Consider the following 20,882-nt stretch of genomic DNA (forward strand, 5'->3'; position numbering starts at 1 on the left):
TAGAAATACCTTTTATTACAGATAAAGCAATGGGAAATTATAGTAATCTCATACAGTACAAGCAAAGAGGGAAAAGGAGAAAAATAGAAGAAATATATCGAAATAAGATAAAATACGTAAATGTATATCCACACGCATATAATATAGTAATACAATATACGTATAATATAATAAAAAGTGAGAAGAAGAATACGAAAAAGTATAACAAGCATAATAGGTACACAGGGTACCCCATGATTATGTTAACAACTGGAAGGAGTGATTCCTGAAGTGATTTGAAGTAACTTTCTCCTTTACAAAAATTTTCTTCGAGGCTTCGTTTACGAGTTATTGACGAGAAACGCTGACCAATGAGCGGCGATCTCAGCTGAGCGCGTCGCGGCCGAGCCAACGAACGCGGCGAAGCCTAGTTCCGCCGATTGGCTCGGCTACCTCGCGTCAGCCGAGCTCGCCTCTCATTGGTCAGCATTTTTCACGAATAACTCGTAAACGAAGCCGCGGATTGAATTTTCGCTAAGGAAAAAGTTGCTCCAAATAACCTCAGGAATCGCCCTTTTCAAGTATTAACATAATTACGGTGCACCCTATATATTAGTTCTAATTTTGTCATACAAGTAGTTGCCAAAAAAGTAAAAGAAAGAAAAAAATGATAAAAGAATCAGGTTGCAGAGTGGTTAATCCATAACCGCATGTACCGATTAGTCATTTTGTTAGCGATAATCGCGTATTTCGTGCGCGAATGCAATCAGTGTCACCGAAGTATCGCTATCAGGCCGCGAGCGCTTAATCCGAGGCTAAGTCGATGTAAAACGCGCGGAATCGGTGTAACGTTAATATCTAGATTACGAGAGGTAGCCGCTGATGCTTCGGTAACGCAGAAGGTAACGCTTTTGGCTTCAGGTTTTTGTCCAACAAATTCGACGAAAGTTACACACCGACGATCGAGGACTTCCACCGGAAGCTGTACAGGATTAGAGGGGAGGTCCACCAGCTTGATCTCCTGGACACCAGCGGAAACCATCCGTTCCCCGCGATGCGACGATTATCCTTTCTAACCGGTAAGTCTATCAGCTTAAATGTGGAGGAATGGTTTCGCGGAAAGCGGTTTAACCGTTTGTGCAAACGAGAAGCGTGTGTAGCGGTTTCCGCCCGTGCCATTTGTCACGCTGTTCCCCGTAATGTACCGTTCAACGGAAAACCACTCCCGTTCCCGTGAACCCCGTTCAGAGGCAGAATCGAATTTATCCGGCAACGTGTCCAATGACGGCGAAACAAGAATTAATGCGTGTTCGTGTAAGAAGACGATCACTGAAGCTTCCTTTCTCGTTAATTAATGTACCATAAGCTTGGGAGAACAATAGAGTTTGTAATGTCTTAAATTCTTCTAGAGTTTGCTTTTGTATATCGAGCATTCTTTTCTCACTCGAAATCCCAGAAATCCGCAGCCTGTGCGAAAATGATTAAGACGAGTGATCGATTTTCGAAGAGTTCACCGCGCCTTTAAAAATATGTTTAACCCTTTGCACTCAAGGCAATTCCGACTCCAAGTTCGAATCGGCTTTTCTGATTTATGATTACTGCGTTTTATATATATGAAATTCAAGTCTTGTTACTCGTACAACGGTTTCAACCGTTACGAGGCGTCATTAAAAACTGTTGTGTACTTTTTGAAAATAATTTTATTAATCATATTTGCTTATATTTAAGGGTTATATACAGAGTGTCCAAAAATTATGGTATTTCCGGGAAATGAGAGGTTCCTGAGATCATTTGAAGCAACTTTGTCCTTAGCGAAAATATTCTACGAGGCTTCGTTCACGAGTTATTAACGAAAAGCGGTGACCAATGAGAGGCGAGCTCGGCTGGCGCGAGGCGACTATCGCGTGACGGCGCAGCTATCGAGCGCACGAAGCCTAGTTCCGCTGATTTGCTCGGCCACCTGCGTCATCTGAACTCGCTCTCCGATTGGTCCATGTTTTTCGTTAATAACTCGTAAACGAAGCCTCGTAGAACATTTTTGCTAAGGACAAAATTGCTACAAATGACCCTAGGAACCCCTCATTTTCCGGAAATATCATAACTTTGGGACAACCTGTATAAGATCGAAATATCATGGGTCAGAGAAACTATTTTAAATTTTGCGTTAATTTGGCCTCAAATGCAAAGAGTTAGCCAGTTTTTGAAATATTAACGAAATTAACAGCGCACAAATTATTTTGGAGCATGATATAATAATTCTTAGCGATGACTCACAGTTGACGAGAAAACAAACTACTGCTTTACATAATTAACCACTCCAATATTGTAGAAAAGCTCGTACAAACATTATCAAAAATGTATCGAAAATGTGTAACGATTACAATAAATGCCAAGCGAATCATTTTTACCGCCCTATATAATTCTAGCGTTAACCAAGGGTTGCGAAATTCCTAATTACAATAATATCTCCCTAACTCGCGCACAGATCGCGTACAAAAATAAATAATTTCTGATTATTCGAGCCTTGCGGCTCCTTTTCATAGTTACCGATTTCCAACAACTATAAAAACGAGTCGCAAAGCTCGAATAATCCTCTTTCCAAATTGTCCATTTATATACGCAATCTGAGCACAAATTAGAGAGAAAATTACTATAACCCCGACGATCATCGTGAAATTTCAAACCAGCCAATAAACAACTCTCCACAAATTAAATCGTGCCCTCTATCGAACGTTCGTCCTCGAATGCCGATCGTAATCGTGATTTCATGGCTGGCAAGTGTCGCGTGCTAATGCGACTGCATAAATTCGTTGACTTAACCGTCTCCGTAGACGCGTAGTTCGCGGCGCGGCGCGGCGTTATCTCCGCTCGCGGAAGCACGGATATCGCGGACACGATCTCGCGACAGCAATAGCAACGGCAATAGCAATAACCGTCAAAGGAGTAGACCATACTGGACGGGTGCAAACTGGTTGCTGCCCGAGGGCTGCGGCAGCGGCTCGCAATCGAGCCTCCGGCGATGACGAAGCACGCGGGAAGGGGAGGGGGCAGTGGCAGCGGCTCGCAATCGAGCCTCCGGCGGAGACGGAGCATGCAGGGAGGGGAGCGGGCAGTGGCAGCGGCTCGCAATCGAGCCTCCGGCGGTGACGTAGCGCGCGGTAGGGGAGGGGGCGGCTGGAGAGGCTTGTTCGCCGACCGGCAGCTCTCTGTTTGCGAGATTACACTTGACGTATCAACAGACAAACGGGCGGGCCGACGTGAACCGCGTGACGGAGCACGGCAATCTTCATTGCGGCCCTCGGTGAGAGCCGGGAATCGAAGAGCCGAGAGGGACTTCTGGGATCGGACCGACGGTCGGACGGACGGATAGGCGGACCAGAGCAAAGGAATTGCGAGCACTTGAAAAATCGTTACGGATTGTGATCGATCCTCTCCAACTCCCGGCTCCCTTGGTCTACTTCGAGAGTTTATCGCGGACGTTGTATTCAGATGGTCTCAGAACTTGTCGACAGACTGGCTCGTCTCTGCGAAGTATGAATTTTCTGCGTTCGTTGTAGAAGACACCGGAGCTAGTTATAAGTTTCGTATCTGGTTGAACGATTCTAATAAATTAGAATATCTCGACGTTGTTGAATAGTTTTTATTATTAGTTGAATTTATTTTAGTTTGTTATTCATTTATTTAAATTCATAATTAAAGAATTAATCGTTTATTTAAATTATTAGTTTAATAGCTTGTTTTACTTTTTTATTATTTATTCATATTAATTTGTTTACTCTTTTAACCGTTTGCCGTATTATCTTCTCGACGAACGGTTCAGATATTGCGTTGAAATTTCCTTTTCTATTGATTACAAATTAATTCGAATTTCAACATTATACTGTCGCTATGGTATTTTACGTATTTGTAACTTAACCCTTTGCACTCGAGTGACGACTCTAAGGCGTCGTTAAAAATTGTTACATCTCGTTTCAAAGTAATGTCAACGTTATCAAATCTGTTTATTTTTAAAAATATTGTGCAAAGTGTAATCGCAAAATTCAATTTAAAACGTATAAAATACACTAGATTGTATAAAATGGAAATGCTATAGGTCAGAAAAACTATTTTGGATTTCGAGTTAAAATGGCGTCGAGTGCAAAGGATTAACGGTAAAGCTAGCTTTACGCAAAATCGGTCGAAATAAATCGGTTTCGTAGTTCCGTTCGCCGCATCTTTCCCTCGACGAATTTTTAAGCAGAGAATGAATTCCGACTGTTGTGATTCTCGATCAATTACGCTGCAAAAACGGTCAATCTCCGCTTGCAATAACATTTTCGATTACTATCGCCAGCCATCTTTCCGATAAATGTACTAGATTGAGAGTTATTCGATGTCGATGCTGGAAAATATAATAAATAGCGAAACATTTTCAACTATCGTTAATTAACATCGTTGGACGATCTCTTTTACCTGCCATACCAATATCGCCTTTCATCGACATTTCATCGATCGACTATTTTATAACAACGACAAGATTGGATTTATTTAAACTTTCTACAGCACGTATAATTATTATAATATATTATTTTATAATTATAATTTAAAAATTTTATTATTATAATATATGCTCCATAAAAGAAGTTTCTCATGCAAAATATTTGTACAATGTTGAGGACTGTAAGCAGACTGCAAAATGCAGGAGCTTAACAAACATTTATCTCCTTTCTGAATAATTTAAACGAGTTGAATATAAAACAATAGTATCTTTAAATTCTTTAAATGTCTTCACTGTTTCGAAATTGATCTACACATTTTTATCAGGAGCCCATAAAATGTGCAATTTCAATTATAACATATGAATTATAAGAAAATTATAACAATATTATAATATACTTATAATAATAATTATTCGTTACAATAACAATTATTTAATAATAATTATAGTTATAAGAAAAAATCGAAGATCAGTCATTTTGACTGGCTTGGTAGTTCCAGTGCTAACAATTCTAACAGACTAATAATATAATATTTCTACAATATAATATTATACGACAAAATGACGATCGAACTGTCGAGTTCCATGCTTCAGTTTCGAAATAAGCATGTTCTGCATCGCATCTTCCCTTAACACTAGAAATACCGTGCTCTGAATGCGACCAATGCAGGTGTACTATTTTATAACAACGACAAGATTGGATTTATTTAAACTTTCTACAGCACGTATAATTATTATAATATATTATTTTAAAATTATAATTGAAAAATTTTATTATTATAATATATGCTCCATAAAAGAAGTTTCTCATGCAAAATATTTTTACAATGTTGAGGACTGTAAGCAGACTGCAAAATGCAGGAGCTTAACAAACATTTATCTCCTTTCTGAATAATTTAAACGAGTTGAATATGAAACAATAGTATCTTTAAATTCTTTAAATGTCTTCACTGTTTCGAAATTGATCTACACATTTTTATCAGGAGCCCATAAAATGTGCAATTTCAATTATAACATATGAATTATAAGAAAATTATAACAAAATTATAATATGCTTATAATAATAATTATTCGTTACAATAACAATTATTCAATAATAATTATAATTGTAAGAAAAAATCGAAGATCAGTCATTTCGACTGGCTTGGTAGTTCCAGTGCTAACAATTCTGACAGACTAATAATATAATATTTCTACAATATAATATTATAATAATATAATATTTCTACAGTATGATATTATAATAATATAATATTTCTACAATATAATATTATAATATTATAATATTTTATAATATAATATTTCTACAATATAATACTATAATATTATAATATTTTATAATATAATATTTCTAATATCTGCGATGTTTCGCATTTCACCCGAAATTCGTCATAAATTATGCATTTCGTCATAAATGCATAAAACCCGTACTTTATAACTACCCCACGCAACTACCCCATTACAATAGTTGCCGATACCCGCACTTCCGTCGCGGAATAACTTGTTAGCAATAACCGAAGGCCGACAGTCCCCCATCCGACTATCCCCTTTCCGAATATCCGAAGCTGCAAAATTACTTCGCGAGAGGCGGATTCGCCGGTCGCTTCGAACGAGCCGAAGGAATATACCGCGTATTCCCGTTGAAAGCGTGGCATCAGCATCCCCGTGCAACCGGCACGAGCATCGCCGCCAGCCGGCAAGCAGAACGTAACTAAATTAATTATCCAATCCGCCCTCACCCGCGACTGTCGGCCGCGGAAACGCGCGGCGCGCGCGAGCCCTTTTTCGGAGCGGGATCCCGAGCGCGACGAGTCTATTCCCTTTGGCGCTCGTGATTTTCGCGAAGGGCTGTCCTCTCTGGATCCTTCTTTCCAGCCTTCATCCCGCGAACGTGCGCGCCGCGAACAGCTGAACGCCGCGCGTAAATATTTGCCGTGCGAACTTCGGAAAATTACGGAGGATCCGTGAGACGACGCCCGCCTCGCTTGCATCGGGGCTGCACGCTCCGGGGATAATAGTAACAATACCGTCTTTATGCGCTTCCGATCCGCGGCGGGGGATGCGGCTCACCCCCGAGCAAGGCTGAACAAAAATACCGTCGCGCGTCGACATGAAAGAATCGAACGCACCCTTTGAACTCGTTGAAAATAATTCGGCTCGGCGCCGAGCAGATCGGTTCGGAGAAGACACAATATAGGCAGACCTTCTTTGCGTGATCTCCGTGACCGCAAAAGACTGGGTAATCCCCTAAACTTTCTGTAGGGAAACACGTTTTACGATCTGCGGATTTTACGATCGGTTCATCGGCGTCTCGGATGTTACGTGCGCGGAATTCGAATTTATAATTAGAATTGCTCGTGTGCGACGAACTGCCTCGGTTTAATGAAATAGTAGAAACTGTTTCTTAACTCTCCACGACTCTGATTGGAATGGTAAATCTAGTTTTTCACAGAAGTCGAGCACATTTTGTTCCATTCAAATGCGCGCAGCCCTCGAATCTCCGCGAACATCCCCATCGCACCGGTGCTGAGAAAGTAGCCGATCTTTGACCGAAAATAACTCCGGCAGAAAAAATCGCAGAATACCCTCCCCGTGCTCGTCTTAAAGCGGAGAGTCTCTACTTTCAGAGCCGCGATCTCATTTTCCGCGGAGATTCTTTCCCCCCGCGGAACGCGTCGAAACCCTGGCGTTACTTTCCCGCGCTTAAACAATTTTGCACTTGCAACGTTTTGCAAGTTCGAACAATTTCGCAGAGTTCGAGACACGGATCTCCGGGTCGATTGTAACGTGGTCTTATAGAAGAAAGTCTCAGCTTCTCGACGAGCTATTAAAAGTCGATCTACGATTTTTCCTCGCGATTCTGTCGCGCTTTGCAGTAGAAACTGTGAGAAATCTGCGCGACGTGGAAGACCACAGCCTCCGTAAGGTTGCGTCGATAAAAACGCGGGACGAGATTCGGTATTCCTTTAATTCCGCGAAGTAGCAGCATGCCCGGAGGCAGTAGAAACGCCGTCGAAGGACAAGGTACCCGACCCGAAGCCGCAGTTATCGAGGGAAAGCCAACGAAGCGCGAGCCGTTTGCGTCGCGGCGTGCGTCTTCGACGAGGCCGCGCCGAGGGCGGGGGATGAGTTCTCGTTGGGAACAAGCAACCGTGAACGAAATCCACTCGAAAAGTAACCGGGACAAGGGGATACGGTGTTCCGACGCGGCCTGGAATTTACGAGCGACCGATATTTCGGGCGATATCGTGGCTCGATCGAGGCTCGATCGAGCGTGCTCCCGGTTCTCCCTGGAACTCGGCTTCCGTAAGCGGGTTAGAGAGACGCGATCGAAGAAAGGATACTCAACAAGTTGCGGGCGGCGGTCTCTTAAGGGACGTGGGGTAGGGTTGGCGCGGCGGAGGGGGCCGTAACGGGGGTTGCGAGCGGGATCGAAGGTTGTTACGCGCGAGCCACGGCCGGCATCCGGAATGCGGAAACCGTCGGAACAGACGGAAACGTGTTCACACGCCGAGAACGTGATTCGTGAACGTCGATCCCGTGTCGACGAACTATGTCCGACGATTTTCCAGGGGACTGTCGACTGCACAATGGCGCCGAGCTGTGACGGTATAGCGACGCGGTAAACCCGACGGGGCCATAAACAGAAGCCCTTTTCCGCGGGTCTACGGCACCGCTAGCAAATGGAACCGACTCCAAAGATTTTTATGGCCGGCCGATAAATCTGTGGTTCCGGTTTATAGCGCGGTACATTCGGCGGCTTCGCGATCTGAACTGTGTCCTTAAAATTATTTCCGCGGCGATCGGGACTCTCGAAGCCAGTGTCCAGAAAACGCCACTACAGTAATGTCTCTCTAATTGACGCCGTGGTTGCGCACAATAATGGACAATTTGGGAAGAGAAGATACGATTATTCGAGCCTCGCGGTTTATTTTTATAGTTAGAAATTGTCCACAATTATAAAAACGAGCCGCAAGGCTCGAATAATCGTATCTCCTCTTCTCAAATTATCCAATTTAGTGGACAATCTGAGCGTCAGGAAGGGAGACATTACTGTAGTTGGCTTGGTATAAGAAGCCACTAGGTGTAAGAAGATGTTTCGTAACACTGTCTTGACCCTCCGCTGTGAAAATGAGCCAAAATCATTTTTATTTCTCGCATTTTATTTCTCGAGAAAGTGAAATTAACGAGTAATTCAGTGTAAGGTGAATTCTCCCCAATTGTCCCTCGGCTTGTGAACAGAGATGGACAATTAGGAAAGAAGAGATATGATTATTATTAAGATATTAGTATTATTGAGATATCAGTATTTATAGTTGTCGATTATTAATAATTATAAACACGAAGCGCGAGGCTTGAATAGTCGTATCTTCTATTCTCAAATTGTCCATTTTTGTTTGCAAGCTTGGAGACAATTGCGGAGAATTTACTGTATCGAGAGTTGTAATAAAGAAAACGATGTTCTAGAATGCCTTCTATACTTTTAATTTTTTAACTTCCCGTACATATTCAATAAATAGATAAGTAAATAAATAAATAAATAAGGTTCAAGTTATATTCTAAAATTTTTGGGTGACGACAATACTGCCAGTTTTCGAGTGACATCATACGGTGCATTCGACAGCACAATTTAATGTTTAAAAAATTGCTTGTTAACTGTAAAAATGAACTCGGTTCCTTTACAATGTACCAATTCGTAAACTGCGCCATTTGGATTTCATGAATGCCCTTAATAATTTCAAACATTCGACACTCTACATTTAGAATTTTTAACAGCATCGAGGACAAAAGAATTCCGAAAATTCATGGACCGCCATTTTCCATCTTGCAAAAGGACCCGCCGGCAGATCGAAAAATGAATGGAGCCAGCGAATAGTTCGCGAGTGGCAATGTATCGTATTTTTTTTGCAATTGAAATTTCTCTCTCGTAAAAAAGAGCACCGAGTCTGTTCAACGTCGGTTCGTTCAGGGACGGATTGATTTTTTTCTGCCGGGACTGCGGCAGGCAGAAGTTCCCGTGCGATTTAATTAGACAGCGCGGATTACATTCGAACACAATACAGCTTAACGAGGTAATTCGTACAGAGAATAGAATTTCGCATTAATTTCTCGTGATCGGTGCCCGTCCGTAAAATACGGACGCGTGTAAATTCGATCATTCGGAAGGGAGCCATTTTGCACGACGCCGGACGAAGCAACACCTTCGCGCTGTCGTGCCACCCTTCGCCGACGACGACCCTCGTCGTGGTTTTCCCTTTACGAGCCCGCTGGGTCTGCTTCGCCACTACACGGTGTCCCGAAATTACTGTACAAGCGGGAAATGAGGTCCTGAGGAGGTTCCTGAGGTCATTTGAAGCAATTTTTTCCTTTACAGAATTTTTCTCCGAGGCATCGTTTACGAGTTATTAACGAAAAACGGTGACCAATAAGAGACGAGATCATTTCGCGCGAGGCGGCCGAGTCAATCAGCGGAACTGAGCTTCGCGCGCTTGTTGGCTCGGCCGCCTCGCGCCAGCCGTCAACCTCGTCTCTGATTGGCTGCCGTTTTTCGTTAATAACTCGTAAACGAAGCCGCGGATCGCATTTTCGCTAAGGAAAAAGTTGCTTCAAATGACCTCAGGAACCCCTCATTTGTACAATAATTGCTTGTACAATAATTTTGGGGCACCCTGTATATCGGTATCGCTGTAATCTCGTGTACCAGCGGAATTTCGGCGCCGTAGATCCTCGATTATTAAAATCGGTGAATACAATCTACGAGACCGCGAAGCTGAATTTTCCGCCCTCGCATTCCTCGGAGCTTAAATTTTCGAAGCTGCAGCCCTATGTTCCGGAAAATCGATGCGAAGAACTGGTATTTTCCGACGAAGTTTCGTTTCATAATAATTTTATACTTCGTAGAAGCGCAAGATAATTGTTACCGATAAGCGTGCTGTTTCGATTTTAACTTTTAACGCGCAATTCGACCGAAAACTGTAGCAAACTCGAATCACTGAGCAAACTAAATCCGCTGAACTGTAACGCTAAACCTACCGTGCCGGTGAAAATGACCGATTTCATTTAAATATTTATTATTTATATATTATTTTTCATTTAAATATTTGGCAAAGTTGTAAAGACTCTTTCGTAGAAAATAACTGATTAATCAAAAATTATTCGAAGCGAACATTACAATAAAAATAAGGAGAAGTCTGCACAAATTCAATCTGGTCACACTTATAAAGCAATACAAATTTTTCTGATTTATTGGACGGTAGGTTTGGCGTTAATTCGTATCACAGGATACGAAAATGTTCGATCCTAGGTCCGAAGTACAGTAATGTCTCCCTAATTGACGCTTAGCTTGGAAAGAAAAATGGACAACTTGGGAAAAAGAGGTACGATTATTCGAGTTTTGCACCTCATTTTTATAATTGTTGATAATCTGCTGCTATAAAAACGTGCCTCTAGACTCGATCAATCGTATCTCCTCTTCCCAAATTGTCCACTTTCGTGTACAATCTGAGCGTCAATTAGGGTGACATTACTGTAGTGCGACGAACAAATGAATTCGCGAGGGCGTTTCGAAAAGAGTGAGGCTAAAAGGAGGCTAAGGCGAGGGAGGCTGAAGAATCGAAACGACTGATCGTGAAGAGTTTCCTCGCGCGAAATGTCAAAACGCGTTCCGAATGGAGCTAAATATAACCATCGATCTCCTTCCATTCCGTTTGATCAAAGCTCCGGATGGCTCTTTGCATGCGGATTATCGAGCCGCGGTGTTGTTCGGTCACGAACCGCCCGCTGCCGTGCACGCGGAAAACAGCCCGGAAAACGGCCACGCGCGAGCTAAATAACAAGTCTGATCAACCCGTTAACTGCAGGATCAGCGACCTCGAAAACAGCGTCGAACCAAAGCAATTCATTCGACGGAATAAAAATTGAAATTAAAAAACTCGATTTAATTTTAATGCACTGTTATCTGCGAAATCACGGATCGAGATCTACTTACACGATTAGCGAGAAAATAAACAACGAAGATTGAACGAAATTTACTTTTTAAAAAAAAATTAGTATGCTCCAAACTAACGATAAGATTTTGATAACAATTATGCAAGGAATGTGTTTAGGATTTCGATGGGGATTCTTTCAAATGTGTAACAAAATTGAGAAAATTAAATTTTTATGTCAATTTAATGTCAATTAAAATTAAAAATTAAATTTTTATGTCAATTTAATGTCAATTAAAATTTTTATGTCAATTAAATTTTTAGCCCGGAAAACGGCCACGCGCGAGCTAAATAACAAGTCTGATCAACCCGTTAACTGCAGGATCAGCGACCTCGAAAACAGCGTCGAACCAAAGCAATTCATTCGACGGAATAAAAATTGAAATTAAAAAACTCGATTTAATTTTAATGCACTGTTATCTGCGAAATCACGGATCGAGCTCTACTTACACGATTAGCGAGAAAATAAACAACGAAGATTGAACGAAATTCACTTTTAAAAAAATATTTAGTATGCTCCAAACTAACGATAAGATTTTGATAACAATTATACAAGGAATGTGTTCAGGATTTCGAAGGGGTTTCTTTCAAATGTGTAACAAAATTGAGAAAATTAAATTTTTATGTCAAAGTATTAACACTGAAATTATCGAACCAGTCGAAATGACTGGTTTCCGAATTTTTCCTTTTGCTGTAAAAATTCCTGACGCTGTGAAGATGTTTTCGTCACAAAATTTGTCTACGAACTTCTTGATTCGAGCGTACAATTATAATCGAACTGCAGATTTTCTGTACTAACGACGAAAATGAGTAGATCAATTTCAAAACAGTGTTGGTATATTTAAAGAAATAAAAAATACTATTGTATTATATTCGAATCGTTTAAATTATTAAGAAAGGAAACAAATGTTGATTAAGCTTGTGCATCTTGCAGTCGACGCGGGCAACTTTTATTTCGCTTGAACGACCGCGATCTAATTAGATAAAGATCGTAACAATAAAAATCGTAGGAACAATATAAATTAATTACGTTTATGACACGATGATTCCAGTGTTAACCCTTTTTGCACTCGAAGCTATTTGAACCGTAAATCTGAAATAATTCTTTTGTCTTGTAACATTTCCATTTTTTACGACAAAGTGCATTGTATGCATATGAAATTTTAACAATTTCTTTTAAATCTACGCTTTGTTCGCATAGAAATTATCTTAGAACGTGATATAACAAATTTCAGTGGCGCCACTCGAGTGCAAAGGGTTAATTACCTTTCCCAATCGAACGACCGATTTATTTCATACATTACATTCCGCTTTTATATTTCTTACATTTCGCTTCGCGACTGTAAAAATTACGGAAATCAAATTGAATTTAAATTGACGGATTCGTCCGGGCTGTCGTCGAACCCGTGCAAATTCGTAATAAGGCTTAAACATGTAATTTCAAATAACAGAGGCAACAGAGTTTCATTGTGCCCCGTCACTTTTCCTGCCGGCAGCTGAAAGCGTCACGCACCCTTAGGGATTTAGGGGGTTTAAAAAGCGCCGAGAATAACGCGCGCGATAAAGAACGCCGGTTTATTAATTCTCGCGGTCGGATGGTCTTTCGGAAACGGCGTGCGGCGCGCTCGCCATGAAAAAAGAAAAAAACGCATTCGCGTGTCACGCAGGTCGCACGTGACATGGCACGAGAGTGCAATACGGGGTCGCCGTGTGGGACCGGCGACGCGCGACTCGGCCAGCGTGTCGCAGGGTGCGTACGCGAACTGCAAATGCTTCTATCGATCATTCGGCTTCGAGCCGCGCACGCACGCGTCACGTGTACTGCGTGCGTCGGGCTCGTCCACCACGTGAACCACCACGGAATTATCCCCATGAATTATCGAATCGTCTCCGTGCGACACCGGAAAAACCCCCGTATCGCGCCCTCCGTTCGCGACAAATACGATCGGTATTTATTGTTATTATTTATTTAATCGGCGGCTACCGCGGCTTCCGCCTGCGAGCAGCCCCTGCTGCGCGCACGTAATTACTTGCGCGTCGCAAATTTAATTAATATATTAATAAACACTGTGTGTCCACGTGACGACGGAATGATGTACGCGGTGAAAGGAGTATTACGAAGCTATTGTTATCGAAGCTGTCACGCATCATTGAACCACGCGTTGCTACAACAACGAATACGGAAATTCATTTTTTGTGAACGGGACACGAAAGTCGGCGAGCTACGGGAAGGGCGAAAGGACAATCGCTATAATGAATCTCCGCTTCTCCCGGCTTCTATATGATTGAACGAATGTACGTCTTCAATTCCGTGAAATGTTTGTAATTGCAGAAATACGGCACTCAACTTAATGGCGCGCTATAATTCTAGAGCAGATTCAATTATTTAGTTGGCAAGAATGGAATTTCCGTTTGCGCCAATGGATAGCGTTATGTTTGCATTGTCATTCTTTCGTTAAGGTTATCATTTTTTTTTGTCTTCAGCTTTGATAGTTGACACGTTTAGGTTACTGTAGAAACGAATTCCGTGTAGTTTTGTTTTCACAACTGATAGTTTGCTGTCAATTTTAACGTGGAGTGCAGAAAGACATTTTACTTTTTTATTTTCGAAAAAGGCAAGAAAGCGGCCGAGGCTCGCGAAGGGATATGCGAAGTTTATGGCGTCGATTCAATCGGTAGCAATCGGTAACTATAAAAACGAGCCGCAAGGCTCGAATAATCGTACCTCCTCTTCCCAAATTGTCCATTTTTGTGCGCGATCTGAGCGCGAATTAGGGAGAAATTATTGTAGTCCGCGAATTAGCCTCGCCGAAATGTTTCGCGTGAAGTCGATATGTGAAGTTTATGGCGTCGATTGCTTAACAGAACGCGCGTGTCAGAATTGGTTCGAAAAACTTCGTTCCGAAGATTTTTCGCTTAAAGATGACCAACGTTCTGGTCGATCTTCTGAAGTTGACGATGACAAAATCAAAGCCATAATTGAATCGAATCGTCGTATAATTGTATGAGAGATTGCAGAAAGGTTAAACGCATCGTACACAACAATTGAATATCGCGTAAGATGTCTTGGACTTGTTAAGAAGCTCGATGTTTGGATTCCGCGTGAATCGAAAGAAATTCGCTTAACGCAACGAATTGGTATTTGCGATACGCGTTTTAAACGTAACGCGATCGACGCTTTTTCGAAACGAATTATCATCGGTGATGAGAATTGGATCGTTTGCAATAACATTGATCGAAAAAGATCATGGTCCGAGCGCGATGAACCGGCACGAACCATGTCGAAAGCTGAATCGCGTCGGAAAAAGATTATGCTGACAATTTGGTGGGACAATAAAGGTGTTGCGTATTTCGAGCTGCTTCCAAACAACCGAACGATCAACTCGGATGTTCGCTGCCAACAACTTATCAAATTGGAGAAAGCGATCGAAGCGAAAATGCCAGAATTGGCAAATCGCAGAGGAATCGTGTTCCACCGCGACAATGCGAGGCCTCGCACATCTTTAGCAACGCGTACAAAATTATTGGAGCTCGGTTGGGAAGCGATGCCGCACCCTCCATATCGCCTCGACCTTGCACCATCGGATTATCATTTATTTCGAAGTTTACGAAACTTTTTAAATGGTAAAAATTTCAATAACAACGATAGTCTCGAATCGCGCTCGATCGAGTTTTTTACCGATAAAGACCAGAAGTTTCACGAGCGCGAAATCGTGAAGTTACCAGAAAGATGGCGAAAGGTCATCGAACAGAATGGAAAATATTTGACCGATTAAAGTTCATTTCTTATATAGAAAAGATTGAGTTTTATTTCGCATTGAAATACCGAAATTACTTTCCTGCCGACTCAATATGTTGCTCAGGATGACCCGGTGGTCATCGAATCGTTCTTTAGCACGCATAAAAACATTGAATAAATTGAATAAATTGTTCCGCAGATGAATAACGAATTCTAACGTTGTTCTCATCGGCGAATCGTTCGGAATGAAACATTATTTTGTAATTGTTATCCATCTGAAAACAAAGCGCATTGAAATTTGCGTATATCGAGCGCGTGTAGTTAAAAAATCATCGATCTTCCGGATCACCGACGGCGATCATCGTGTCAGACCCGCGTTTAAACATGAGCCGCGCGTTTCCGCGCTGGATTATCGTTGCCGCCGTGATTTCTGCGGTTCTCTATTCAGTGTACGCCGCTTTTAAACATTTCATTTGCCAGTGATTAACGAGGGCGTTGCCAGCGGAGCGTTTATCTGCTCGTAAAATATCACCCAAGACGCTGCGCGTCCCGCGCTCCAGTAAATTCCGGTAATTATGCCCGCGCAACTAATTACCGGCATCAACGTGCGCTGTCGCGCGATAAATAACGTTCAACGAACGCCCGAAACGGCCGCGCGCTGCTTGTCGCTCGATCGCGCCGAAGATTAAACCGTATCGCGCACGAGGATTAATGCTTTCCGCGGAAGCTATACAAAACCCTCGAAAACTTCGTCGTCGCCGAACGGAACTTCCGAGCCTCTGGAAAAGTCGTCGCGCGATGGAATTCCGAGGCGGAACGCTGCGTGACTTTTCATCGCGGAACGGGACCGAGCGTTTAACAGGTCGATGGGTGTACAGGACGATCAAGAATTATTAGCATAATTAATCTCGAGATTATGCTAGCTAGGGAAAGGTGGGCGAGGGTTTGTTCGAGGCTTGCTCAAACGTTGTCGCAGGGTTTAGGACGTTTCTGTCGGACACATCTCCGAAGAAATCTGCAGGGATGCGGTAATTTCTCCCGGGAATGCCAAATTTCGGATTGCTGTGATTTTCCCTATGTAATTTATTGATACGTCGATGCTAAGGGTCGACGAAGTTTCAAGAAGACAATACAGAATAGTCTGTTTGGGTGTGAATCAGATAAGAAAAACCGCGGAGCTACAAGTTGCTAGAGCAATTTCGGTAGAATCGAGGCATGTGGCCCCCGAATTGTCTTTGAATCGTGGCACGTGGCCTCCAAATTGTCTTTGAATCGTGTCACGCGGCCTCCGAATTGCCTTCGAATCGTGGCACGTGGCCTCCGAATGATATCACGCTTCTTGAGAGTGTCGCGCAAGAAGGACGCGATCACAATTTCTTATTGGCTAATATATTATCTTTTTGTTCCAGCTGAGAAAGTACCATTCGAACCTTTATTTCTTATTCCTACAATATATGAAAATTGCAGCAGAGATTTCCTCGACTGAACATTTATTTTTAGAATATTCTGGTATTACAATATTCCGATAACCTTGACATAACCTAGCAGAGAACTTGGACGAAATTTTTAGGGGATAGGACACTTTGGTGTCAGGATATTATGAAAATAAACTAGAGAAATCGAGATACGGTAATTTCTCCCGGAAATGCCAAATTTCGAATTGCTGTGAATTTCCCTGTGCTAGTGCTACGCTTATGTAATTTATTCAAGGGTCAAGCGTGCTATGTACTAGGTACGTGATCGCCGAATTGCATTCAAATTTTATTACGTGGCATCCAAATTGCCTTTGAATCGTGACACGTGGCCTCCGAATTGCTTTCGAATCGTGTCGCGTGGCCTCCGAATTGCCTTCGAATCGTGGCATGTGTACTTCGAATTGCCTTCGGAATCGTGGCACGTGGCCTGTGAATTGTTTTCGAATCGTACCATGTGGGTTCCGAATTGCCTTCGAATTGTGTCACGTGGCCTCCGAATTACCTTCGAATCGTGGCACGAGGCCTCCGAATTGCCTTCGAATCGTGGAAAAAAAATTAGAAATAAAAGAGTTAAGTGATCGTTTTTATTCTAGCATTACTATGTATTCATATTAATATACGTCGACATGCTGGCCGCTGCCTTTTTTGCCGACTGCCCCGAGTTTCTATAAAAACGAGCCGCGAGGCTCGAAGAATCGCGACACAGCATTCTCAGATCTGCCAAATTCTCTAAACGTTTTTACTGTTTTTAAAATAATCTACACATTTTTGTCACAAATGTATAAAATTCACAGTATAGTATTTAAACGTACAGTCTCGCCGGAATCACTCGAACTCGATGCAAAACGGAATCGCGTTCAATCAACCGTCGTTCGGAGCGATTCCGTTCTTCAGTTGCTGAAAAGCAGTGCCGTATCAATCTGACCAAGATCCCTCATCCCACGATCTATAGGGCGATTAAAAATTTAGGTGGCCGTTGCACTATCGAGTACTGCGAATGAATATCGTCCGAACTATTAATAGTTCGCGGATCTTCTGCGTGAATCCGCCAAGTGTCTTCTCGATCGGTGTTCTCGAAGTTTGCGCGAGGTACTAGCTGGTCATTGTTAAAGCGCAATTGTTCGGGTCTAAACGTCGTCAAAGCCTAGGCGAAGCCTCGTCGTGCCTCACATTCTGGAAACTGTAGCAAGATCCCCGGAAAGATTTCGCCGAAGTATACGGAGCATCCGAAACTTCGGCGATGCCTGGCCCAGCTTCAGCTTCTTGGGAAGTTGCAAATCTTAAGGGAAGTTGCCACGCTGGTTGGAACAGGTGTTTACGGGAAAATTGTACAACGTACAGGCCGATCACGAATTACCAAAGCCTAATTGTTTCCAAAATAATACGGCGAGAAGCGGGTTGGAATTGAACAGCATCGTTTCTTTTTTACTCTTCTTTTTGACGACCGCTATGATTTTCCATTAGAATCGCGCCAGCAGCTGCGGCATACTTAACGAACTTCGAGCAACCGGAAAGAAAGGCGAACTTTTTAATGGAAAGAAAATTACGAGCACCCGTTCAAGCCTTTGTATATTTTTAATTATTGCACTTAGCGGGAACAAGAACTTAGCGGCGGCGCCGAGGACACGGGGCAATAAGTCTTCCGGACACCGGGATGGCACAGAAGATGACCTAGAAAATTATCTCGTCAAACGAGAAAAATCGCTATGACTAAAAATTGCTTTAGCCATTTATTTATTATGTATTTGTTAATTGAACGGGCAGAATTACCTTTTAGAATAAAGGGATATAATGTATACAGTGATTCAAGTCGAAAATACGTAGGTAAATTGCGTCGGAAGATTTTGGAGTCACAGAAACAATTATGTTGTTCCTTAATTAGGAATTTACATATCCGATAATTCTGTTAAGACAATTAGAACGCACTAGATCGCGGATTTTGCATTTGTGGCAAAAATGAGTCGTTGGAACAGAAAACAGTAACACTATAACAATTAGAATAATTGATTATTAGAATTATTAGAATAGAATAATTGATTATGTTATTATATGTAATAAATATTACATATATTATAGATAATATATACATATATACATATACATATGTCCCAAAAATGTGTCGTAGCACGGAAATGGAGAGTTCCTGAAGTAATTTGAAGCAACTTTTTCCTTAGCGAAAATGCAATGCACGGCTCCGTTTACGAGTTATTATCGAAAAACGCTGACCAATGAGAGGCGAGCTCAGCAGGCGCGAGCCGGCCGAGCCAACGGCGCCAGCGGTCGAATCCCAGTTCCGCTGATTGGCTCGACCGCCTCGCGCCAGCCGACGAGCTTGCTTCTCATTGGTCACCGTTTTTCGTTAATAACTCATAAACAATGCGTCGGAGAACATTTTCGTAAAGGAAAAAGTTACTTGCAATGACCTCAGGAACACCCTATTTCCGGATTACAAGACATTTCCGGGTCACCCCGTATATAATACATTATATAATAACGAATCGATCGTATTATTTATAACTGCATTTCCCGTTTATCGCAATCGATGCGCAGTATTTTTATTTCGCACAAAGATCCGCAGTCCACTAATTGCCATAAAGGGTGCGGTGCGTTTCCTCCCTTAAGAGATGACGGAGTCTAAGGGTCGGACAAGAAATTATAAAGTTCAGAACTTAAAAAGAATCTCGGGGACGGTTATTAGTATCTATACAACGTTATATGAGTGAAAATAATATTTACAACATTTATAAAACATGCCTCTGCTATTTTCGGGAGCAGCCGAAGAATTCAATGCGCTGCGAATAAATTATTTCCAACTGAAAATGCTAAATATTTGGCAAGAATTCGATCCACTGAAACTGCACGGGAACTGGTCGAGCTCGTTGGAAGTCGAGAGAGAGAGAGAAAGAGAGAGAGAGAGAGAGAGAGAGAGAGAGAAAGAGAGAGAGAAAGAGAGAGAAAGAGAGAGAGAGAGAGAGAGAGAGAGAGAAAGAGAGAACAGAGAGGGGGAGAGAGGGAAGGTCGAGTGAAAAGGACGCTCGGCGCCCTCAGAATTTCGAGTTCGGAACTCCGGGGAAGAGTTCGCGTGTCACCCCACACCCCCGTTCGGTTTACGGACGTCCTTTAGGAATACCTAAGGGATGCTCTATAGCCAAAGTCTCCGCAGCGACTCCGGTTCGCAAGCAGCAGACGCGAGGAAGACGTCTGAAAAATATGTGCCACGCGAAGCTCGGCCATGTGTGTGACGTCGAGAGACATTTCGCCGGAAGATCCTCGTCGCCGTCGGCGCCCTCGGCCAGACACGCCTGGCCATCTCGAAAGGGGGACAAGACACTCCGCGCGATTTCAATTAACGGAATAAATTCGGAGCGATACGGCGCGGAACGGGCCGCAATAAACCGCGGCTGTAAACCGCCGCCCCGGCAAGACGCTGGATGCATTCAATTGAAACCGAGGGAACCGAATGCACCGGGAAGACACAATGGCGGCGCGCCGACGACGACGTTCCCTGTTAACCGAGGCCGAATCTGCTTCATATCAGGACCAATAATTAGGATGTCGCGTTAATTCTCCGCGCCATTCAGTTCCTGTGTGCAGCCCGCCGGCGAATTAGGCGAGCCGAATGCAGCTGACGATGCTGATTGGGGCTCAACGTATAACCTATTCGGATGCTGCAACGTCGCAACCGGCCAGTTTCCTTATTACGCCGATTGCAGACCGTCTTCGGTGGTCGTCGCGTTCAACCCCTTGCCGTACTTCGACGAGTCCGACTCGTCGTGTGAAATTTCTCAATAAATTAAAATCTCGATAACTTATTATACTAAATTTCCGTATTTCACTATTTAACACTAGATTTACGGAACACGTCAAAATGGCGGGTCACTAATTTTTTAATTTGCGATTATTCGTATCGTGAAGGTACGTTTATTAGTTGTTTATTCAATTTATATGTTACAATAATAATATGATAAAATATGTTGCAATAATGATACGTTACAATAACACTTGTTAAAAATCAGAATAAATACATTTATTAGTTATTTGTTCAATTTATATGTTACAATAAAAATATAATAAAATATGTTGCAATAATGATACGTTACAATAACACTAGTTAATAATCAGAATAAATACATTTATTAGTTATTTGTTCAATTTATATGTTACAATAATAATATAGTAAAATATGTTGCAATAATGATATGTTACAATAATAATATAGTAAAATA

General features: G+C 42.3%; 1 protein-coding gene across 1 annotated transcript in view; it reads left to right on the plus strand.

The window, feature by feature from the left end:
• Nucleotides 1-20,882, plus strand: part of LOC117228622 (dexamethasone-induced Ras-related protein 1) — a 192,236-nt gene that overhangs the window by 130,432 nt on the left and 40,922 nt on the right. Inside the window, exon 4 of the mRNA XM_033484466.2 lies at nt 901-1,058. Within this exon, the coding sequence (XP_033340357.1) occupies nt 901-1,058 (158 nt within the window). The remainder of the gene's footprint in view (nt 1-900; nt 1,059-20,882) is intronic.

This window comes from Megalopta genalis, chromosome 1 (genome assembly GCF_051020955.1).
Source record: "Megalopta genalis isolate 19385.01 chromosome 1, iyMegGena1_principal, whole genome shotgun sequence".
NCBI lineage: Eukaryota > Metazoa > Arthropoda > Insecta > Hymenoptera > Halictidae > Megalopta > Megalopta genalis.